General features: G+C 40.5%; 2 protein-coding genes across 2 annotated transcripts in view; both read right to left on the bottom strand.

The window, feature by feature from the left end:
- Nucleotides 1-45: 45 nt before the first annotated feature.
- On the bottom strand, nucleotides 46-12,307 carry LOC133616127 (eukaryotic translation initiation factor 3 subunit J-A-like). Its single transcript, XM_061975244.2, has 8 exons — nucleotides 12,171-12,307; nucleotides 11,937-12,022; nucleotides 8,129-8,183; nucleotides 7,946-8,055; nucleotides 7,786-7,882; nucleotides 7,326-7,490; nucleotides 7,158-7,231; nucleotides 46-1,192 (listed from the first exon to the last, which is right to left on the bottom strand). Exons 1-8 carry the CDS (start codon nucleotides 12,262-12,264, stop codon nucleotides 1,064-1,066), a joined length of 810 nt encoding a protein of 269 aa, XP_061831228.1. The 5' UTR covers nucleotides 12,265-12,307; the 3' UTR covers nucleotides 46-1,063.
- Nucleotides 12,308-20,005: 7,698 nt separating this feature from the next.
- LOC133616257 (uncharacterized) overlaps nucleotides 20,006-25,855 on the bottom strand; it is a 67,685-nt gene continuing 61,835 nt past the window's right edge. Inside the window, exon 29 of the mRNA XM_061975443.2 lies at nucleotides 20,006-20,106. Within this exon, the coding sequence (XP_061831427.1) occupies nucleotides 20,015-20,106 (92 nt within the window). The 3' untranslated portion in view covers nucleotides 20,006-20,014. The remainder of the gene's footprint in view (nucleotides 20,107-25,855) is intronic.

The following is a 25,855-nucleotide window of genomic DNA, read 5'->3' as shown; positions in this document are numbered from 1 at the left end:
AATATTTATTACAAAATATGACTGGAGAATTACATAAAAAAACACTTTGTTTTGACCAGTGATTTATTAAATTAGATGTTTATAAAACACTGCAGATAGCTTAATGTCAACACAGTAGTCAATTCTCCATGTAACATTGCAACTGGTCAACTTCTAGAAAAGAGAAATATATCGCTTTCAAATGGCTGTAGCCCATATGAAGACATGGTTGGGGGATGTCCATGAATCCCCTTTTCCACATCACACTTGATACAAGCCTGCAGAAGTCATGATTAGAGACCATTTTGAACAAGTTCATCCAAATTCTAATCCAGTCTTCAGCACTAGTATAAATCATGTTGGTAGCAAATGATATTTGTCATGCACAAAACAATACCACTTAATACTTTTGCTCAGTTTTTTTCAAGACATTCCAGATTCATAGAATGGCTGTGGTGGTTTAAAGTCAATTTTCATTTATATTCATTCTTCCCTTTTAGCTTTTAACGGTTCTATACTTTCTGTAAATAAACATCTTGTCAGTTTCACAGAATAAACTCTCCATTTATAAAGATTGATAATTGCTTTGTATTTGGCAACCACTTATAGATACTATATACTTATCTGTAAGAGAACCCATCCACAAGTGAGACCCAAAATATATATATGACATTCTGGTTTAAGAATTTGCATAGAACCTTCTGTTTCTATGTCACTACATGTATAACTGCAACTATGTCTGTTATTCTGACAGTAGCAACATTTCTTTAAAAATGAGCCCTGAAAACAGACAAGGTACAAACTTATTCTCCCTTGAAGCAGGTTACCCAACAGATAAACGTAATTATGTGAGTTTGCATGTGAGTCCAGGATGCATGAAGAGAGAAAAGGCAATTTCTTATTTTTAAAACGTTAGAGAAAGTGAGACTGGATGCTTCCAGTACAGTCCCTGAAGTCACTGAAGCAAGATGAAGGGGGCAACATATAGTTCTGATCTTCCAGGATGGCACTGGACAGCAAAGGAAGGTAGAGCTCCATCCCTCAAGGTTGGAAGAGAGGGCATGACGTGGCTGTGGAGCCTGTGTCACATGAAGTCCTCATACTCTTGGGTGAAGCCGCCGTCAAAGCCGCCATAGTCCAGGTCATCTCTCATCTGTGCTTTCAAACCACCACCGGGCACGACACCCTTCTTCTTCTTCTTGGCTTTCATTTGCTGGGATAGAAAACAAGGTGAGTACATATCTAAACCACTTATTCAGATTAAATAAAAAATTAATAATAATTGTTTTTTGCTAAAACTCTTTCCTTAAGGTTTAGTCTACACTAAAACGGATAACCCCTTAAATGAATAATTGTTTAGCCTAAGCCCCGTTTTAGCCACACTAAACCAGCGTATAAGGTTTTCCCTCCTCTGACAAATTTTTACACGGGTTAGTGCGCCATGTATTTCTTGAATCTCCGGCTCTTAGCTTTGTATGAACTCATTGATCGTTTACAAACTGAGTTCGGAGAAGAGGTTCACGCCAGAAAGACCGCGTCCCACACAGGAAGTGAAGTCAGAAAGAACGCGCCACAGACAGCTTCATAATAAAGCGGTTTCGTAACTCGGAGCTAACCACTGGAAATATGGAGGAGAGTCATCCAGACATGCTGTGTTTCTCCTTCCTCTACGTACAGACACTTGTGGAAATCACACATGAAAGCGATTGCAGCTATTTCTGACACAACACTTCTCAGACGGCAAGAGAACTTTCCAATGTCCAGGTCAGCTGATGCTTCTCCGAGATCATTTGCCTACTAACCGAAAAACTTTGTCCATTTATCGAAGGAGAGACAACGAGAATGCGGGCTCCCGTGAATGTGATAAAATAGGTAGCGTGTGCTTTGTATTACTTGGCCGTCGAGGGAAGACTAACTACGGAAAACTGCGAATGCATTTGGACTGGCAAAGCAGACTGTATCAGTTATTGTCTGCGGTGTATGTATGTCGCGGACTCAACATCTAGGTCCACAGTATAAAAAGTCACCAAAAACGAATGTACAATGAAGGTGAAGGCAAAAGAGTGAAGTGTCCTGATAAGATATCTAGATCCCTAGATTGATTGTTGTCAAATGTTCTTTGTCACATTGTTTACTTTTATATGTCCATTAAAGATTGGATTAATTTATGATAGCTCAGGTGTGATTCACTACAATAGGGCCCCACAGCACACTGATTTCAGTTCATTGAAATAACACAACACTGGATATTGTTCAGATAAGTTACATTTAAGAACTTGCACACAAAGCAACACTGTGCGCATTTTCCACGCATGCGTATTAGGTTGCGTTGCACCGGCTGACGGAGGGGAGGGGGGGTCTTAAACGACCATTGTGTGTGTGGACAAGGATAAGGTTAGGTGGGATTTACCCTGGATAACCTTAGTGTAAACGGGGCCTTAGACTACAGGGCAATGCCACAGACCCTGCTCGTACTTTAGTTGAACCTGGTTTTCGTACGTCTCACTTTCCATATGATTTGTTTTTTGACAATAAAGAAATTAACATTTTGCATGAAAAAAGGTAAGTTATGTTAAATCAGTCTCTCAAATAGTGTTGCAGCCCCCCCCCCCCCCAGTAGGGGCACAGTAAGGTGTCAGGTGGGGCCTGAGAGACAAGGAACTTCCAATATTAGTCGTTTTTAATTCTAGAAATGTAGGTGGCAGCACCGCACAAATCAATCAAGTTGCTCAACCAGGAAATATGACCAAGTATACATACAGTACAGGCCAAATTATGGACACACCTTCTCATTCAATGTGTTTTCTTTATTGTCATGACTATTTACATTGTAGATTGTCACTGAAAGCATCAAAACTATGAATGAACACATGTGGAGTTATGTACTTAAAGGCCACTGAAACCCACTACTACCGACCATGCAGTCTGATAGTTTATATATCAATGATGAAATCTTAACATTGCAACACATGCCAATTCGGCCGGGTTAACTTATAAAGTGCAATTTTAAATTTCCCAGGAAACTTCCGGTTGAAAACATTCAGGTATGATGACGTATACGTGTGACGTCAGTAGTTGAATCAGACATTTTGGAATAGGTCGGTCGCCAGCTTAAATCGTCTTTTTTCATCGCTAAATTCCACAGTATTCTGGACATCTGTGTTGGTGAATCTTTTGCAATTTGTTTAATGAACAATAGCGACTGCAAAGAAACATTTAGGTGCGATCGGTGTATTAGCGTCTGGCTACAGCAACACAACCAGGAGGACTTTGACTTGGATAGCAGACGCGCTATCCGACGCTAGCCGCCGACCGCATCGATGATCGGGTGAAGTCCTTCGTCGCGCCGTCGATCGCTGGAACGCAAGTGAACACTGGTGTTGATGAGCAGATGAGAGCTGGCGTCGGTGGAGAGCTAATGTTATTAGCATAGCTCTATCGAGGTCCCGTAGCTAAGTTAGCTTCAATGGCTTCGTTAGCAACAGCATTGCTAGGCTTCGTCAGGCGGTACAGCATTAACCGTGTGGTTATAGGTCCAGAGTTTGGTAGTATTGTTGATATTCTGTCTATCCTTCCAGTCAGGGGCTTATTTCTTTTGTTTCTATCTGCAGTTAAGCACGATGCTATCACGTTAGCTCCGTAGCTAAAGTGCTTCGCTGATGTATTGTCGTGGAGACAAAAGTCACTGTGAATGTCCATTTCGCGTTCTCGACTCTCATTTTCAAGAGGATATAGTATCCGAGGTGGTTTAAAATACAAATCCGTGATCCACAATAGAAAAAGGAGAGAGTGTGGAATCCAATGAGCCCTTGTATCCAAGTTACGGTCAGAGCGAAAAAAGATACATCGTGCACTGCACTCTAGTCCTTCACTCTCACGTTTTTCATCCACGAATCTTTCATCCTCGCTCAAATTAATGGGGTAATCGTCGCTTTCTCGGTCCGAATCGCTCTCGCTGCTGGTGTAAACAATAGGGAAATGTGAGGAGACTTTCAACTTGTGACGTCACGCTACTTCCGGTACAGGCAAGGCTTTTTTTTTTAATCAGCGACCAAAAGTTGCGAACTTTATCGTCGATGTTCTCTACTAAATCCTTTCAGCAAAAATATGGCAATATCGCGAAATGATCAAGTATGACACAGAATGGATCTGCTATCCCCATTTAAATAAAAAAAATTCATTTCAGTAGGCCTTTAACAAAAAAAAGGTGAAATAACTGAAAACATGTTATATTCTAGTTTCTTCAAAATAGCCACCCTTTGCTCTGATTACTGCTTTGCACACTTTTGGCAAACATTGAATGAGAAGGTGTGTCCATAATTTGGCCTGTACTGTATGTATACTTGGTCATATTTCCTGGTTGAGCAACTTGATTCGTGCGGTGCTGCCACCTACCTTTCAGAACCACTGATCTAGATGAAGGACATGTACACAGACGTATCCTGTACTTGAGTTATTAAAAAGGACTGGGGGGGAGACCAGTACTTCTTATATGGTGGGAGGGCATGATAAGATGTTTGTATTGGGGGGGGTTTCCCAATTGTATATAAATTTAGGGGGGGGCGTGAAAAAAACGATATCCCAGGCCGGGGGGCATGACAAAAAAATTATTGACAAACTTAAATATAGGGATGGGTATCGTTTTACATTTTAACCGATACTAGTGCCAAATAACTACTTGAAAACGGTGCCACTGCTTAGAAAACATGCAAAGGTCTGTTAAAAAAAACATTTTATTTTGATGGAATTTTATGACATCCACGTTTAACAGACTAGTAAATGAAATACCTCAATTATATGGATTGAATGATAACTAAGTAATACATGTAAAAATAAGAACTCGCAAAAAGCGACTTTTGTGTTGTAATGTTGAAGCTCATAATTCCGGGTGTTTGTGACTGCAACCGTCATTAGTACATAATGACAAAGTGCTGTGGTGGTGGTGTTGTGGCTATTGGTTGGCGGTGGAATGAGCGATTCTTTTGTCACGTTAAGTTATCAATAAAGTTTAAAAAGAGCATGAGACTGCGTGGTTCTGCCGGGACGCTTCATTACTTTACAAGACATTGCTTATAATATCACTTGTTGCAGGTGGCTGAGATTGCAATCATTAGCACTGAACTAATAGCTACTTCTATTTTTGGTGTGGTGAGACATTGGAGCAGACGGAAGCCGAGAGTGAGGTGAAAATGACGACGCTATAAATGTGGAACTTGGACACAAGCTATGTCGACATAAATGGAGTGCTTAACCCAAAATAAACCAGAAAAAACATCCATGGCCAGCTGGACCAAACTCAACTGTCCATCGAGTGAGTCACACTTTAAATGTTGATCATGACACACGCAGCACGTCATGCATGTACGCTGTCTGGCTAGATGTGTACAAACAAAACATGACATGTGGGCTAATACTTTACAGATACTGTAATATGATTGTTCATGTTTTTCAGTCAGTACAGATAGGTGTCTTGGTACTGTGTTGTGCAATACAAAGTCAAACGTGTTTTGTGTTGACGCTAGGGATGTCCCGATCCAGGTTTTTGCACTTCTGATCCGATACCGATGTTTTTGTACTTCCGATCCGATACCGACCGATACTGGCCTATCCGAGCATGTATTAAAGTTTAAAGTTATTTAGCCTACTTAGTTGTCAGAATCATGTTGAAAAGGGTTTTAGTACTCTTGAAAACAACTAGCCAACTGAATTAGGGGAGTTTGAATAATACACAATGGTTGGTAACAAGAAACTGACCTGTTTATTCAAGGATAAACACAAAATAGACAAAATTATACATGACAAACAGAAATGGCATCATTGAACTCGGGCTGGGCGATATGGCCTTTTTTTAATATTGCGATATTTTAAGGCTATATTGCGATACACGATATATATCTCGATATTTTGCCTTAGCCTTGAATGAACACTTGATGCATATAATCACAGCAGTATGATGATTCTATGTGTCTACATTAAAACATTCTTCTTCATACTGCATTAATATATGCTACTTTTAAACTTTCATGCAGAGAAGGAAATCACAACGAAAAAAATTCACCATTTTTTTCATACGGTGTTGATCTGGAAATGTTTGCCTCGGCATTTTGATGGTGTGGGCATGTGGCACCGAATGGAGATAAGCGTCTCGACAGACGTTACAATATTTGAACAATGATGATGAAAACTGTTTTCTCTGTCGTGTCCGTGTGTCGAAGATTGTTATGCGCTTATTTTTTTTATTTGATTTTGTGCGTGGCATAGATTTGCCGTGCGCAGAGGACGCTTGAGCAGTGCGCAATTGCACAGGTGCGCACCTTAGACGGAACGTTGCTCGCACAGCTGCGCTAGCATCACAGCTAACGTTAGCCATGCTGCTACGTCTCTGCTCGGGGAGGACGTATACGTATGTGATGTATGACGTGACAGTATGTGACGTGTGTAAGAAGGTGCGCTTGTTGTCTGTGAGAAGGAGAGACAGGAAAGAGTGAGAAGAGCCTGTCGTGTAATGCCAGCAGCTAAAAGCAACTGCGTGAGAATCCACAGACCTGTGGGTGTGTTGAAGGTGTGCTGGAAAATGCGGAACGGAAATTAGGGAGCAGCAGAAAAGTGCAATGTATTATTTAAATCAGTGAGTTGGAAAACATGGACCGGAGTTTTTTTTAAACTGGATCTGGATCGGCATTTTCCCATGCCTTGCCGATACGCATTTTTTGGCAAATATCGGCGGCCTGTCCGATCCAAATATCGGATCGGGACATCCCTAGTTGACGCAGCTCCTAGCTTACCTGTTTCCGTAGTTAGCTTTTACGGCGAATACCATAGCACACAGACGTGTTACTACGCTAGATAAAGAGTTTCTCAGTGTTACCTTTTACAATAATAATGTTGCTACAGCTTGGTTATCAAACAGGTTATGGAATGAAGTATTGTTGACGGTTTTATTTTTCACCCTTAACATATTGTCAGTGTTGTAACCCATTTTCACACTTGTTAATGTTAAGAGGTTACTTGAAACATTTCCTTTGAATTGTAAATTGTGTATGTTCACATGAATATAGTAATTTAAAACTACCAATACACTAAATATTGTGCAGTACTTTGCTTGATCATTTCAGGTCAGGTAAACAGTGCCCCTTAGAAGCCATAAAACAAACCAGAACAAGTACTCTGTCTCTTACCTTTTCTTGTTTCTGTTTTTCACTAAGTAGAACAGAAAGGGAGTTACTTATTTTCTTCAAGTCATCCACCTCCACTGAGAAAGAGCAACCATAGTATTAGAAGATCGATTTGCCTGAAAGTATTCTGATAAAGTGATAATCAGTGTGCTTCAATTGAAACATGCTTACATGTAATACAGAGTTCCCGAAACAATGAATCCAAAAAGCTTGAATAATGGACTGATTTTTCAAACTGGGATAGTTTCTCTTTTAGCAATTTCTCAAGCTCTGTGAAGTCTTCTTTGGAAGATGGACACATGGCATCAATTCCAGCTACTGAAGAACTCCCAACTCCTGAAAAGAAAAGAAAGTTGATGTGCCAACAGTATTAAGCAGTGCTTAATGGCATGTCAGCACCTAAAGACAAAGCTGGAAATAGGAAAAAGCTTTAGAAATAATGTTGACAGCGATGATTTGGTTTACTATCAATGTCAGAAAAATGTTAAGGCACATGTTGACCTTATTTCATTTCACTTTGTTGTCTGTGAAGCACTTTGAGTCTGCCTTGTGTATGAAAAGTGCTATACAAATAAAGTTGCCTTGCCTAGGAAGAACCCACTAAGATACTTCACAGAGCAGCTCGTCTTACCAAAGGCATCTTTTGCTAACTCCATGTCTGCGTCTTCCTGTAGCTTCTGCACCCTTAACTTCTCTGCAGCTTGTTCTTCAGGGGTTAGATTTTCTTGCTATTTAAAGAGAAATCTTAAGTTATTAATCAATTCCAAGTATCAATGCAAAAAACAACTCACCTGCTCTTCCAATTCTTTTTGTTTTAGCTCCTGTTGTTTTTTCTTTAAACGGTTTTCTTTCTCTTTAATCTTCTCACTCAACTTTTTCTTTTCAGAAACCTTTGAACCCTCTGAAATAAGAAAAGTATTTTACAGCACTGAAAGCAGCCAGGATTGAGAACATAGGGACAATTATTACAATACCTATTTTGTTCCCGTCAGCTTTTTTCTCCTCTTCTTCCTCATCATCCCAGTTGTCCTGTGAAGATAAACAAGAAGATCGGTTTCTATTTAAATTTTTTTAGCAGGCAACAGTTACAAACTAACTGATCAGGTAGCTGCAAATCTACCGGTACTTGACCAATAAATTACATTTAGCATTTTGCAGATATTCAAAGTATTTAACAGCAAACAAGCTAGTTATTAAGTACAATAAACGTGGCTAATGCTGACCAAGATTGGATGTTTATTCACACCAGAAAGTAGGTGAATTATTTTTGGCACCTAATAGTAAATATGTTTTGTTGTGGGCCACTTCATTTTCTTCTTAAATAAATAAACTTTATATAGTACTAGTCAACACCATTTTCAACACTGAAAAGCCAATGTTACATCTACAGTAGGGTGACAGTTAACACTACCAAAAAAAAAAACAAAAAAAAAAACATTGTAGCTGAGATAGGCTCCAGCGCCCCCCGCGACCCCGAAGGGAATAAGCGGTAGAAAATGGATGGATGATTGAAGTATTAAGACATCAGCACATTATTTTAAGGTTTTTACAAAAATCTGGTATTTACCATTTAGGAATTACAGCTACACTAAGGCTGCTCAATACTAAAATTGTGGTTGTATTGACAGTTAAATCCAAATGTTTCTGACATGAATGCTCACTGTGTAAGAGGAAGAATATCCAATGGACCCAAAACTTGTCTTAAAAGACCACAAGTGTCATTTAAACAAATTAAAACATTACCAACCACACCAAGTAGTAAAAGTACTTATCCGTTTTATACGGCGCTTGAAAGTTACATTATATTCTACTATATTTACATTACCACATAGCTAAACAAGCTGAAATGATCACAACGCCCCCATAGTGTACAAGAGGCACACTGCAACAAATTAGAGATAGAAACATGGAAACTAGAACTTTACATGTAGGTGTGAAAAAAATCAACTGATTTGAGAAATCAGACTAATTTAGTTGATAGAAACGTACAGACTGTAAAAAAAAGTGACATGATGCTGCACAAATCGTCAATGCTTACTTTCAAACTAAAAAACAACATTTATATCATGTGCGATCCATCCATTTTCTACCGCTTGTCCCTTTTGGGGTCGCGGGTGGTGCTGGGGCCTATCTCAGCTGCATTCGGGCGGAAGGCGGGGTACACCCTGGACAAGTCGCCACCTCCTCGCAAGGCCAACACAGGTAGACGGACAACATTCACACACTATGGCCAATTTAGTGTTTCCAATCAACCTATCCCCAGGTGCATGTCTTTGGAGGTGGGAGGAAGCCGGAGTACCCGGAGGGAACCCACGCAGTCACGGGGAGAACATGCAAACTCCACACAGAAAGACCCCGAGCCCGGGATTGAACTCAGGACTACTCAGGACCTTCGTATTGTGCACTAACCCCTGTGCCACCGTGCTGTGCGGTCATCTACAAAAAAAAAATGCTGCAGTAAATTGCATATAATTTTTATGTTTTACACATAACTACAGGTGTAGTCCAAGAACCATAAAAAATAGCTACAAAATGAATCCAGAAGTTACTCAAGTTACTTAACATGAGGAGTTTACCGGAATCCTTACTTACTCAAATCATTATTTTTGATGACTACTTTATACTTATGCTTGTATACTCTTACTTGAGTACATTTTAGATACTCTGCCCCACCTCTGGGTGTACATAATACAGTGATCAGTCATCACTTTGTTTAAAAAAAAAAAAAATGAAAAAATTTGAAGAGGCCTCCAACTAGCACTCTACCCTGAGGCAATTTTAGTGGGTGTACAGAAACTATTATGGCATTCACCTACACTGTCACAGCACCTAGACCAATACTTGCTAACATTAAAATGAGACCTTTACGGACTAAACCTAAAATCTTGATCGTGCCACCTCCTCATGTTTTCCTTTGACAGCAGCTCAAATTGGCATGGCGAGCTCGCGGTTGCCTCATGTTGACAGTAGGGTGACAGTTAACACTACCAAAAAAATAAATAAATAAGCATGTGATTGAAGTAGTAAGACATTAGCACATTATTTTAAGGTTTCTACAAAAATCTGGCATTTACCATTTAGGAATTACAGTTAAACTAAGGCTGCTCAATATTAGAATTGTGGTTGTATTGACAGTTAAATCCAAATGTTTCTGACATAAATTCTCCCTATGTAAAAAGAAGAATATCCATCCATCCATCCATCCATTTTCTAATGCTTATCCCTTTCAGGATCACGGGGGGTGCTGGAGCCTATCTCAGCTACAATCAGGCGGAAGGCGGGGTACACCCTGGACAAGTTGCCACCTCATCCCAGGGCCAACACAGATTGACAGACAACATTCACACTCACATTCACACACTAGGGCCAAGAATATCCAATGGACCCACAACTTGTCTCAAAAGACCACAAGTGTCATTTAAACAAATTAAAACATTACCGACAACACCAACGTAGTAATAGTACCTATCCTTTTATACGGCACTTGATAGTTACATTCTATTCTACTGTATTTACATTATCACATAGCTAGCTAAACAACGCCCCCATAGTGTACAAGAGGCACACTGTGTCAAATTAAGAGATAGAAACTAGAACTGTACATGTAGGTGTGAAAAAAAAAAAGAATGATTTGAGAAATCAGACTAATTTAGTTGATAGAAACGTACCGACTGTAAAAAGTGACATGACGCAGCACAAATCGTCAATGCTTACTTTCAAACTAAAAAAACAACATTTATATCATGTGCGGTCATCTACAAAAAAAAGGCTGCAGTAAATTGCATATAATATATAATTATATATATAATTTTACACACACAACTACAGTTGTAGTCCAAGAACCATAAAAAATAACTAGTAAATGAATCAGAAGTTATGTTACTTAACACGAGGAGTTCACCGGAATCTTTACTTACTCAAATAATTATTTTGATGACTGCTTTATACTTGTATACTCTTACTTGAGTACATTTGAGGTACTCTGCCCACCTCTGGGTGTACATAATACAGTGATTACCGTAGTCATCACTTTCTCTTTAAAAAAAGAACAATTGGAAGAGGCCTCCAACTAGCACTCCACCCTGAGGCAATTTTTGTGGGTGTACAGAAGCTATTATGCACTGTCACAGCACCTAGACCAATACTTGCCAACATTAAAATGAGACATTTATGGAGAAAACCTAAAATCTTGATTGTGTCACCTCCTCATGTTTTTCCCTTTGACAGCAGCTCAAATTAGCATGGCGAGCTAGCGGTCGCCTCATGTTGTTGACGTCATACTAAAGTTAATTTTGGCCGCTTGTTTGTGACAACCAATATTACGCGATTATATGTCCGTGATTTAAAAAAACACACATCCGTTTTGGAGTAAACCCGCCGGTGTCGTTGATTCCTATCGATTCTGGACACGAAGCGACGCGGAGTTAGCAAGTATGTTAGCACGCCTGCTAAACCAACTGAGACTAGCTTCGAGCTACAAGAATTCAGACCGTTGTTTTACTGAGACGTGCGGACAACACGCCAACTACCGCCATGTCAAAACCCTCGATATGTAAGTATTGAAAAATACGGGAATAGAGCGGAATTCAGGCCGTGAGCAAACTATTGGTTACGGCCAAGTTCCAATGCCACATGAGTTAGCCGCTAGTTAGCTGGTCGTGCTATCTTAGTGTGCGGCGCGGAAGTGAACTACTGCGGTAATAACCAGGAAGACAGTACAGGAACGCCATTAAAACCGTAAGTGACTAATTGTATCAGACAAAACTCGCCCTATCCACCTACTCTAACATCGTCGTCTTCGTCCTCGCCTTCCCATTTGTCTTGTGCCGCCTTTTGAGGCGTCTCCTCCGGCTCGAAGCTGTCAACGTCTGTAAAAAGAAAAAGAGAACAATGATAAGACTCACAGCCACATGCCGCAAGTCAGCTATGTAACAAAGGAGCGATGTATTCGTAAATCAAAGACAAGAACGAGTGAATAACATGCATGTTGTTATCCGCTCCAAGTTGCTTCCTTACCCCAGTCCGCCATGTTGGCTGTGATGCTCAGCTTTTGACAGGCTGCGACTTCTCCCACTTCCTTCACGTCACGACTGTACGCTGACTTATTCATGTCTAAGCTTTCGGCCAGCGGCTCCAAATAAAAAATGAAATGTAATCTTCGTTTTGTTTTACAACCACCACTGTGTTTTCTGCCGTACCCTTATGCGATAACGACTGCTTGTAACTATTTTACTAATAGTGACGTCACTCGTTCTTTGATCAGCCAGTTCGTTACTGTTAAACAAAAAAAAAAAGCAAGCCTTTATGAAAAAAAAAAAAAAAAGGTTACTTAAAGCAGGGATTTTTAACCTTTTTGACCACGGGGCACGGGGCCCACTTAAATAGTAAAACTAAATGAGTAATCTTTCTCGAGATCTTTTTACTCGAGAGCGGTCGTTTATTATGGACAGAATTTCTAGGCGCAGTCAAGGCGTTGAGGGGATCCGATTTGATGGCTGCTAGTGATGGGATCGGCAGTTCTTTTGACTGTACTGAATCACTAGAATCAGTTCCTTAAATTGAGTCGTTCAAAAAATGTGTTCACCGAATCCACCCCCCCCCCCCCAAAAAAAAAATAATAGTGGGGGGGGGCGTGCATAGTACAGTACAGTGCAGACATTCGCGGGAGAAGCAGCAAATAGGGTGAACGCGAGCAGGGGCTCCGCTAGGGATTTTGGGCCCCATGAAAAGAATCTTTACAGGGCCCCCAACACAGTGTCATTATTGTTTCTGTATTATAATTTCATCATCATTAGGGGCCTCTCTGGGCCCCCCTCCATCATGGGCCCCTAGAATCCGTCTCCTTTACCCCCCCTTTTCGGCGCCCCTGAACGCGAGTCCCTACACATCTCTGTGCATGCAGTACACCAGGCAGTGAGTGACTGACAGCGCCACAGTCAGCACAGTTCAGTATGTGAACCTGAATCACTTCTGCAGCAGCTGTTCTGTGTGCAGGTCGGCGAATCATGAGTCAGTCAGTAACAGCTTCCCCAGCGGCAGATCTCGGTGTGTGTCAGTTCGCGAACGACACAAGCCCTCAGCACCCAATGAGCGACGCGCACAGTGACTGAACGAGAGCCTCAATGTGACGTCCTCCTTCGCGACACAGTCAGTTCTCTGTGTCAGTAGGTTCGCGAGTCCTGATTCTGTCGTTCACTGAGTGATTCATGTCGTTAACCCCCCCCCCCCCCCCCCCCCAATGATGAGTAGCTGGCTCGCCGACGTCGAGGGTTCAGTGAGCCACAGAATGCGCCAGTTCCACTCATACCGGCATGGTCGCGGCGGAGCTCAACTGAACTGAGAAAGGAACGAATCAGTTCATGAAGTGATTCGGTTCAGTTCGTTCACTCAAAACGAATCGTTCGCGAACGACACAACATTAGTGGCTGCAGGATTAGGTCTCTGCTTTTTGCAGAAGATGTGGTCCTGATGGCTTCATCTGGCCAGGATCTTCAGCTCTCACTGGATCGGTTCGCAGCCGAGTGTGAAGTGACTGGGATGAGAATCAGCACCTCCACGTCCGAGTCCATGGTTCTCGCCCGGAAAAGGGTGGGGTGCCATCTCCGGGTTGGGGAGGAGACCCTGCCCCAAGTTGAGGAGTTCAAGTACTTGTTCACGAGTGAGGGAAGAGTGGATCGTGAGGTCGACAGGCGGATTGGTGCGGCGTCTTCAGTAATGCGGACGCTGTATCGATCCGTTGTGGTGAAGAAGGAGCTGAACCGGAAGGCAAAGCTCTCAATTTACCGGTCGATCTACGTTCCCATCCTCACCTATGGTCATGAGCTTTGGGTTCTGACCGAAAGGACAAGATCATGGGTAGAAGCGGCCAAAATGAGTTTTCCTCCGCCGGGTGGCGGGACTCTCCATTCTGACTTCAAACATGACTTTCAGTGTGCACGACCTGTCCGCCTGGCGGGCTGACTGTGTGCTGCTTGTGAAATTCAGGCTCAGAGGGCATCATGTTCCCCGTAGCGCCGCTGTCTATGGTAAGACGCACAGGGTGATGTGCGTGGAACGTATCAACATACGGGGACTGTTTGATAAGCACAAGCTGCACAAGCTCAGAAGGATGTTGTGAACTGGGGGCGTTGTCGTCATTGTCACTGACATCCTCCTCTTAGCTGCCCTGCTCGCCAGCAACGTGGCGCGCCCTCGCCATATAGGTTCTGTCCCCGGGGGGGCAGGGATGAGCATTTGCTTAGGAAGTGGTTGTCAGGCTTTCCAAGGGCCTTGCATAGGGGACAGCTCCTCTTTGTACGTGGGGGGTAGCACGCCTTGGGGGAGCAGGTTTAGAGCGCCACGAAACCGCTGTGCGCATGGCCCTGACGTCCTCCTTTGCCTGCAACTCGTTGAGGAGGGACCTAAGTGCCTGTGAAATTTCGGGCTTAATGGATGCCAGCGTGCCATAGCGCTGTTTCGGTAGTTTGGGTAGATCGGCATGGATGAGTCGGAGTCATGAGAGCACAATAAAGTCCTCCTCCACTCTGGCGCCGTTATGACAGAGTCCCTAGAGTCTCTGGTCAGCAGGTTGTCATCCAAAAACGCCATTAATCGCTGATACATGTCCTTAGGTCTCTCAATTAAATCAATTAAATGTGCGCCGGTGCACTGGAAGCCAAAACGGAGCCGAATTGAATGCCATATCATGTCCATAGTTGTGGAGTTTTTGACATAGTCGTGGCGTGAGATCACCAGGCAGTAATTGGCGATTTGACCCGGCATCAGCTCAAGCATGCTAACCTGCTCTTTGGAGCGCCGTAGTCCGGGAGGCATGTCACAAAGCCTCGGCATTGCGCGGCCTGTGTCTTATTTTCCCATGTCACTCCATCATCTAAGAATGGGGCAAATTCATGGTTGAGAGAAAGTGTTTATGTGATGTTCTGGCGCAAATTCTCAAATGAAATAACAATCTCAACTTTGGAAAGGTACCACTGTTTTGGTGCCCTGTGTGAGCGAGCCACCCTGTCCGAGCAACCGTCTGCGCACCACAGTTAAAATATAGACAACGATGCAGCTACGTCGAGGGAAAAAGGGATGAAAAAAAATGTGCCGGCCAATCTAAAAATAGCTCCAGGTGTAGATGTGGGTACGATGCACGCTGCTACCACACCATTAATAAGGCAGGACTATATTGGTAGATAATAACTGCAAGCACAAACGGTGATATGTGAATGACGTTTAATCATGAACGTGCAGCACAATAACAGTAAGAGGAAAACACGACCGCACCCAACAACTATCAGGGTAACTCATACCCACATCCGCTGGCCTTGCCCACGCACATAACCACACTGGCGCAAAGCTCAGGTCATGCTAATAACAAAAATAAATACTAATCAAATATACTACAAAGGAAGTGACTCATAAAAACTGATGAAAAAAATTACATACAATTATACAAGGCTAAAATAAATACTTTCTAACTAAATTAATAATATATAATGATAATATATCCATCCATCCATTTTCTACCGCTTGTCCCTCTCGGGGTCGTAGGGGGTCGCTGGAGCCTATCTCAGCTGCAAATAGGTTTCTCAAATATATTGTCAATAAAATTAAAGTGCAAATGATAATACAACTTCACCACTTTAGTCATACTTGTTGCGCTTAATAAACTTCTCGATGACTTTAGCTCCAGACTTCCTCTGTTTGTTTGATATTGTCGTTACTGCCACAAGTGGTGTAAAAGTGAACTACAATTCATACGGACCTCTGCTGAGAAACATATATTTTTTGTGGCTCTCGAGGAGCGCTCGCAACCCAACAATGGGCCTCAGCACTTTTGGTTAAAAAAAAGTCAAACACTCATCCAAAGAACTTATTATTTACTCCATGTTTATTGAGTATCTCCAAAAGGATTGTTTTGTTTGTTTTTACAATTTTAACTCACCCTTAACTGGGAAAAACTAAAAATGTTCTCAAGTATTGAGATTAAAATTTTATGTGCATTTTTACATTTGTATCATATAGACTTTTTTCAATAATACAGTATTTCCCATAGGACTGCAATCTAGCTGTGGCGTTGGTGCAAGAATGATTCAATCTAGGGGCCCCCAAACATTTTGACCCGGGGGCCACATTGGATTAAAAGAACTTGGCCGGGGGCCGGGCTATCTATTTGTGTGTGTATATATATATATATATATATATATATATATATATACAGTCGTGGTCAAAAGTTTACATACACTTGTAAAGAACATAATGTCATGGCTGTCTTGAGTTTCCAATAATTTCTACAACTCTTATTTTTTTGTGATAGAGTGATTGAAACACATGCTTGTTGGTCACAAAAAACATTCATGAAGTTTGGTTCTTTTATGAATTTGTTATGGGTCTACTGAAAATGTGACCAAATCTGCTGGGTCAAAAGTATACGTACAGCTATGATGATATTTGGTTACATGTCCCTTGGCAAGTTTCACTGCAATAAGGCGCTTTTGGTAGCCATCCACAAGCTTCTGGCAAGCTTCTGGTTGAATTTTTGACCAATCCTCTTGACAAAATTGGTGCAGTTTAGCTAAATTTGTTGGTTTTCTGACATGGACTTGTTTCTTCAGCATTGTCCACACGTTTAAGTCAGGACTTTGGGAAGGCCATTCTAAAACCTTAATTCTAGCCTGATGTAGCCATTCCTTTACCACTTTTGACGTGTGTTTGGGATGATTGTCCTGTTGGAACACCCAACTGCGCCCAAGACCCAACCTCCGGGCTGATGATTTTAGGTTGTCCTGAAGAATTTGGAGGTATTCTTCCGTTTTTATTGTCCCATTTACTTTCTGTAAAGCACCAGTTCCATTGGCAGCAAAACAGGCCCAGAGCATAATACTACCACCACCATGCTTGACAGTAGGAATGGTGTTCCTGGGATTAAAGGCCTCACCTTTTCTCCTCCAAACATATTGCTGGGTATTGTGGCCAAACAGCTCAATTTTTGTTTCATCTGACATCACATGGACAAAGATGAGACTTTCTGGAGGAACGTTCTGTGGTCACTTTGAACACAATATAAAGTGCAAAAAAACATAACAAGAGGGTCATGGATCAACTGGCTCTTTATTAAGAAGCCAAAACAACAACAAGCTTCCGCTCTCTGTATGCGCTCCTCTACCAACATACCCACACACACAGAAGTCCCTTTGGTGCCCTCACAAACAAAAGGTTGTTCAAAATAATAGTGCTTACAGAGTACAAAGAAGAAGAATTACGAGAAATACTTCCAACCTTATTGAAAATAAGATATTCTTCATCTCAGTATGTTAATAATGACTGAATCAATTCATTAATTACATATTACAAAACTGTTGTATACTAATTCATAGATGTTGTTTTATTATATAAAAAGGTCAGTAAATGATTCTATATATTTGTAAACGCTTTGAAGTGGGAAAGGGGTAGGATTAAATAAGCTTTGCTTCTTCCTACTCCTTTTCGGGCATGATGTAAAATGAAATGATATGAAATTGTGTGATGTATTATGATGTAAGTGTGTTCATGTTCCAAATAAACTAAAGAAAGAAAGAAAGAAACAATCAGAAATAACAAAAATCATTAACTTAAACAAGCACATTGCTTCAATAATAACCATTTAAAAAACTGAAATCCACTTACCGGTACATTAACATCGGCAAAGAGAATGGAGCAGACGAACACAGGGGGAGAAGTGAGGGATCGGGGGAAGGGGCCGTGTGTGTGTGTGCCTTGGAATAGGCTCCGCTAAACTTCTTTAAGTCTGCTTTGGCATATTTTTCCGTAAAAGTACGATCTGATCACAATTATAACTTGCTATGGTACAAAGCATTTATTGTCAATTCTTCCATATAGGTGGGACAAGGAATGAATGAATGAATGAATGAATGAAGTGTTTATACATAGAGACATGGTTTGCAAACGGAGGATGCATATTCGGCGCAATTTAAAAGTTTGTAAATTAAAAAGTTTGCAAATAGAGAGGTTCGTAAATTGAGGTGTTTGCTTCCAGTAGTCTTCAATGGTCTCTTTTTGAAGCAAAGGCGAATAGATGTGCCAAATCTATTTGTGGCAGGCCACCACAAATAAAACTGAAATGTGTGAGGATTTTTGGAAAGACTGACATGATTGTGATATTTCAAAAACTACGTGACGCGAGGATACCGATACTTTGTGCAGTTATACTGAAGGTGTATGGTCAAATTTAAAAAGTAGTGTAATTCAAGTGTTCAAGGCAATCATCTTCAAACGACATAAAATCCCAGGGCAAAACAAATGATGGCGTTATTCTGCACTGAATGAATTATCTTATTTATATTCAACTCTGTATGTGGTGTCTCCAAATAACCTACAGCAAAGCAAGACATACGCTTGCTGTTTTGTAATCGCGAGTGACTTAGTTTAATTGTCAGCCATTTTCTAAAATTAACAAATGACAGACTGAATGACTACTTATCTAGGCGGAAGAAAAAGTAGTTCCCACTAAATGTGTTTCATTTATACACAATCTCAATGATTTAGTTACTTTACACTGTCTTCCTGTTAATGATATACATTATCTCAAATAACTATATTATCAAAAGTATCGATATTTTGATTTTAACATCAATATCAGAGCATAGAGATCTGGTATCAGCGGTATCAATATTTCAGTATTAATCCCATCACTACTTTTCGGACCGCAGCTCATTTTGTGTTGTATAATTCGTTATTTATAAACTATATTATAAAAAGCTAATATCTGGATGCTGTGTTCAGTTATCTTAGCATATATTGATTTAGAATATTGGATTAGTATTGTTAATGCACAAAATGTGTCTAAGTGGCGCTCCCTCATCCTTCTGTTTTTCAATGTTTAGCCCGCAGCAAAAACAGTTTGGACACCTCTGATAGTTTTATGGTGTAACATGCATGAGACAAACAGTACAAGACCATTTCGTATTACTGGTTACAAACATTTATTCATTAATACATCTGCAAGAAGTCATGTAATAGTTGGTCACGCTTGGTCGCAACAACACATGATCAAAAAGGCTCTGGCCATTTTCAAGTCAAGTTAGATATTCATATTTTCAATAATTATACATTTGCAGCCTCGAATGGTTTTAATTTGATTAGCAACTTACACAATCAAACCCAAGTAATAGGAAAGACCAAAATGGGGCCACAAAAAGCCTGGAGCCGGCCCCGGCACACATGCCATTCAAAACAAGTGGATGATCGTGAAAACTCAATGCAAACTTAAAATATTTTGAAAGTTTTTGTAGCCCTTAATATATATATGCACACAGTAGGGAAGGGATTCATATGACCAGATTCTTGAGTGAAACTCGCGCAAGAAGTAGAGGCGAGGTTAATTATTTTGCAATGCAGTCTGCTGCGCCACTCTACATAACAACTGAGGCTGTGGTTGAAGTTCGAATTGCCACAAAACACATTTTAAGATATGCGACACTCTACTGCCATCTGGCGGCTGCACCCCAAATCCGTCACATTTCATGTGTCAGGTAAACTGTGACAAATGGGGCCATATGAATCTCTTTTCTACTGGATATACATACATACATATACATATAAATACAAATATATACACACATATATATATATATATATATACACACACATACAGTATATATACATACATATACATACATATATACTGTATGTGTATATATATATATACACCTATATATATACACCTATTTATGTATATATATATATATATATATATTTATTAAATATGTTTAAAGTAGGTATGAAAGTGCACAGACAAATAAAATACTCTTGGTCATGAGGGTGAGAAGGCCCATCCTGATCCAGCAGGGGTTAGTCGGGTGTTGAAAAAAAAAATGTCAGTGTCGGGCCTGGACCATCAGCACCATCAGCAGGGCCTGGATTAGGCACAGAAAACTGGAGCCCAGCACCTTCCCCGCATGTGACCTCCCTAAAGGATTAGGGCAAATCATTGCAAACTTTTGACAAATAGCTAACAAATGAGTTTGCATGCCATTGCAAAAACACTGTACAACTACAAACCCTGTTTCCATATGAGTTGGGAAATTGTGTTAGATGTAAATATAAACGGAATACAATGATTTGCAAATCCTTTTCAACCCATATGAATGCACTAAGACAAGATATTTGATGTTCAAACTCATAAACTTTTTTTTTTTTTTTTTAAATAATAATTAACTTAGAATTTCATGGCTGCAACACGTGCCAAGGTAGTTGGGAAAGGGCATGTTCACCACTGTGTTACATGGCCTTTCCTTTTAACAACACTCAGTAAACGTTTGGGAACTGAGGAGATACATTTTTTAAGCTTCTCAGGTGGAATTCTTTCCCATTCTTGCTTGATGTACAGCTTAAGTTGTTCAACTGTCCGGGGGTCTCCGTTGTGGTATTTTAGGCTTCATAATGCGCCACACATTTTCAATGGGAGACAGGTCTGGACTACAGGCAGGCCAGTCTAGTACCCGCACTCTTTTACTATGAAGCCACGTTGATGTAACACGTGGCTTGGCATTGTCTTGCTGAAATAAGCAGGGGCGTCCATGGTAACGTTGCTTGGATCTCAAACCTGTATGTATGTATGTACCTTTCGGCATTAATGGCGCCTTCACGGATGTGTAAGTTACCCATGTATTGGGCACTAATACACCCCCATACCATCACAGATGCTGGCTTTTCAACTTTGCGCCTATAACAATCCGGATGGTTCTTTTCCTCTTTGGTCCGGAGGACACAACGTCCACAGTTTCCAAAAACAATTTGAAATGTGGACTCGTCAGACCACAGAACACTTTTCCACTTTGTATCAGTCCATCTTAGATGAGCTCAGGCCCAGCGAAGCCGACGGCGTTTCTGGGTGTTGTTGATAAACGGTTTTCGCCTTGCATAGGAGAGTTTTAACTTGCACTTACAGATGTAGCGACCAACTGTAGTTACTGACAGTGGGTTTCTGAAGTGTTCCTGAGCACATGTGGTGATATCCTTTACACACTGATGTCGCTTGTTGATGCAGTACAGCCTGAGGGATCTCAAGATCGCAGGCTTAGCTGCTTACGTGCAGTGATTTCTCCAGATTCTCTGAACCCTTTGATGATATTACGGACCGTAGATGGTGAAATCCCTAAATTCCTTGCAATAGCTGGTTGAGAAAGGTTTTTCTTAAACTGTTCAACAATTTACTCACGCATTTGTGGACAAAGTGATGACCCTCGCCCCATCCTTGTTTGTGAATGACTGAGCATTTCATGGAATCTACTTTTATACCCAATCATGGCACCCACATGTTCCCAATTTGCCTGTTCACTTGTGGGATGTTCCAAATAAGTGTTTGATGAGCATTCCTCAACTTTATCAGTATTTATTGCCACCATTCCCAACTTCTTTGTCACATGTTGCTGGCATCAAATTCTAAAGTTAATGATTATTTGCAAAAAAAAAAATGTTTATCAGTTTGAACATCAAATATGTTGTCTTTGTAGGATATTCAACTGAATATGGGTTGAAAATGACTTGCAAATCATTGTATTCCGTTTATATTTTCATCTAACACAATTTCCCAAATCATATGGAAACTGTGTTTGTACTTGAATAGTTTATACAAGTACATTTTCTGGCTTTGTTTAATTCCTATGGAAGTAAAATTCTAGTATGTTTGGAACATTATCTTTTGAGGGTGTTTTGGGTTTACCAGAATATACCCAAAATATATCTGGACATTTACATGTAACCTTTTGTAAAACTGTTCAATCCGTCAGATAAATACTTTTTCAGGGGTAACATGCTTAATTATGATCATTATAAAATGTTTATATTCTTAAGTGATGACTGATGTATTACTCCTCTTGGCAGTGCAATGTGTAGAAGTTTGTGTGTTGTGTATTTGTAATAAAAGGGAACAAAAATCTGAAAATAATCTATCAACCCACTGAAATATTTACCATTGTCTGATGATTGAAAACATGAACATTTGATCTTCATTTGAGCCCTTTGGATTTCATGGTATAGTTCAGCGGTGATACTGTACGTATTAGAGATGTGACGTTTGAACGTCTCTTTTAAGTTAACGATAAGAGACGATTCTTAGTTGGGAGTCGTTTGTTTGCACAACTTTTTTATATTAAAATGACTGCTCTCCAGTACTACGAAGTAAAATATATCCATCCATCCGTCTATTTTCTAGTGCCTGAAAAAATGTTGTTCAGCAGGTCGAGTAGTACAGTTTTACATTTACATTTTAATGAATCCCTATTTCTTTTTATTGTACATATGTATTATAAACATATACACATTTATTTCTGATTTGTTTATGTTTTTTCTGTAATGTTAAAATGTTTTATTTGCATGGATTTTATTGTGCTACAAATGATGATTTTGCCAAATAGATTGTCAAAGCATTGGGATACTGTATATCGACACCATTTACAATGTATACAATGAACAATTTTTAAACACCTCAACAATGTATCACTATCATCTGCCTTATAAAGGTAAGCATTAATGCTCTGCGCCACGAGAGCCACAGAGATTTTCTATCATCTCTATAAGTACGCATGAATCGGCTGGAAATACGTTTGTGGTAAAAATTCAATTTGAAGTTTCCTGTCATTCATTCATCGACATTTTCCATGTGCTTCTTCCCACCAAACGGGGTGTGTTCTGCGTTTAGGTCGGGGCAGCCCCATTTAACATGACTATGTACACTTGTGAAACCCATGCATTGGAGCATATTATTATTATTATTATATACCAAACTGGGGGCTCCATCTAGTGGTACGCCAACGAATCACTTAATTAAATATTCCAACAGTGTTACTGTTCAAACTGTGTGTAATGTTACAGTAGCCAAAAATATTAATTATACACATTAAATAAATCCTCTGCCTTGTTTTTAATGGATGCTTAGGCCGGGGGTCAGCAACCCACGGTTCTTTAGCGCCGCCCTAGTGGCTCCCTGGAGCATTTTTAAAAAAGGATTGAAAATGGAAAAATATGGTGGGGGGGGAATAATTTTTTTGTTTTAGTATGTTTTTTGTTTGAGGACAAACATGACACAAACCTTACCAGTTGTTAGAAAGCCCACTGAGAGTATTTGGTGAACATCGTTTTGTCCTACTAATTTCGGCGGTTCTTAAACTCACCATAGTGTGGACTGTGACGCAACAGTTTGTTTACATGTAAAATCTTCCAGTCCTTTTTTGTCTCATTTTGTCCACCAAACATTGTATACTGTGCGCGAATGCACAAAGGTGCGCTTTGTTGATGTTATTGACTTGTTGGAGTGCTAATCAGGCATGTTTGGTCACTGCATGACTGCAAGCTAATCAATGCTAACATGCTATTTAGGCTAGCTGTATGTACATATTGCATCATTATGCCTCATTTGTAGGTATATTTGAGCTCATTTAATATCCTTTACTTGTATCCTTTTTGTATATAATTTAGTTTTGCATGTCTTATGACCCTTTTCAGATAGTTGTTTATGTGTCATGTTGTTCCAGATCACAGCAAACATTACAAACATGCTTGCCAAAGATTGTAATAAATCTATTAAAAGAAGACAGCCTGACATTTTTCCTTTAACTCGGACACCAGTGTTGGGTTAGTTACTGAAAACCAGTAACTAGTTACAGTTACTAGTTACTTTATTTCAAAAGTAACTCAGTTACTAACTCAGTTACTTACACCAAAAAGTAATGCGTTACTGTGAAAAGTAACTATTTAGTTACTTCTTTTTTTCTTCTTTTTTTTTTAAAGCTCCCATTAATGCCCTTTTTGCCTTCATTTCAGTACTGTTATTGCACCGGAGAATAATACAATCTGTTGATCAACTTGACATACATTTTTATTTTCCTTTTAACATAATTAATGAAAAACAGTGCAACATAAAAAGGCATTCCTCCTTTCTTTAAACTTGGACCAATGACCATGAATAAAAAACAAGTTAAAGTGCAACATAAGAAGGCACATCATCTTCCTTGAAACATAAAGCCTGACATCTGGAGTGATGCTGCTGTCTTCCACACTTGGAGCCATGGATTGTAGAATCCTTGTTTTCAGTGGCAGGATCATTGACACAGATGGTGAAGTTTCAGTGCTCAGTAGAGATGGAACACTTTTAAGCACCTGGAGGACCTCATCTGCCACTCTCACATCATCATCAGACAGGGTGACATTTGTCTTCAGGGTGTTGTGGGTCAATGCAGAGTATATAGCTGCCTGCTGCTCCAACATATCATAAGTGGAGTTCCACCTCGTTGGGACATCATGTATGAGCAGGCAGCTTTAGCATTTCTTGCTTTGTCTTAAGCACATGAGCAGCTGTTGTGCTTGGGTGGAAGTAAGAAACCTTCCTGATCCTCCCAAAGAGGCGCTCCATCCTATTGACTGAGATTCCCTTCTGTGATGCCAAATTCACTACATGTGCAAAGCCACCTATCTGTGGTCCCAGTCCTGCCTCATTCTCTGTAATTATTTGATTTTTTGGCATTATCACGTGTGACTGGGATATCTTTATCTTCCAGTCCTCCACTGCTTGTGTCAGTACCTGAGCAAGGTGACTCTCGTAGAGGGGGCGTGTCTTCTCATCTCCCAGTCTGCTGTGATGAAGTGAGCGCTTATAGTTCCGCTGGACGTCCACCCGTCTGTCATGAGCGCAACAGATGATGCTCGGGATAGTTCATCCACAACTTTTTTCTTCTCCTGCTCATAAAGATCTGGCACAATCTTATCGATGAAGTGGGTGCGCGACGGGATGTCGTAACGTGGTTCAAGCACGTTCAGCATGTGTTTAAAATCCTCGTTTTGCACAACTGAGTCTGCACTTATAAACACACCGATTCAATGGCGGGGGCGTTCAAGCTCCTCCGTTACTGCGCTCGCCATGACCACGCTGTGTGTGGACTGAACGTGACAACAACTTTTTTTCCCCACACCCACACCCACACACACATAGACCGCGCCTCTTTTCTTCTCTCCGGCTTGTGACAGAGGAAGATTCAGAAAAACGACACCGTAGCGCTTCTGTTTCTAGCCGATACTACATCAAAAGTAACGTAAAATAACGCAGTAACGCATCATGTAGTAACGGTAACTAAATTACTGAATAAAAAAAAATAACGCGTTAGATTACTAGTTACCGCCGAAACTAACGGCGTTACAGTAACGCGTTACTTTGTAACGCGTTAGTCCCAACACTGTCGGACACAGACATCTACACCTTTGGCCAGTAATTTCCAGGGGTTTTCTCACCTTCTGAGTACCCTCTGATTTACTAATGGTTACTAATGTTAGAAAAATGTGTAGAATAAATATTACATTTCAACATTTCTGTCAACGAAGATTTGCGTCAGCCTGCGACACATAGTCATTTTGATAGTAGGCTATTATAGCTAATATAGATACTTACGTCATGTGTTGCCTTCATTGTATTGTAAGCAGATTTGTTTTTTGTATTGTTGGTCCAATATTGCTCTTTCAACGTTTTGGGTTGCCGACCCCCGGCTTAGGCCTTCTACGCAACTGTATTCTAATGTTGGTCATTATGGTGGTACTTGGAGACCTAAGTGTTTTCTGAGTGTTTTCAGAGAACCACTGTTCTATTTATAGCTTTTACAAACTAGAAATGATTGAATGAATCGTGTTCAGAGATACACATTTTTTATGCATCTGAAAAGGAACCTAAT

The sequence above is a fragment of the Nerophis lumbriciformis genome, linkage group LG15, assembly GCF_033978685.3.
Source record: "Nerophis lumbriciformis linkage group LG15, RoL_Nlum_v2.1, whole genome shotgun sequence".
NCBI classification, from domain to species: domain Eukaryota; kingdom Metazoa; phylum Chordata; class Actinopteri; order Syngnathiformes; family Syngnathidae; genus Nerophis; species Nerophis lumbriciformis.
This window is presented reverse-complemented; position numbering and strand designations above follow the sequence as displayed.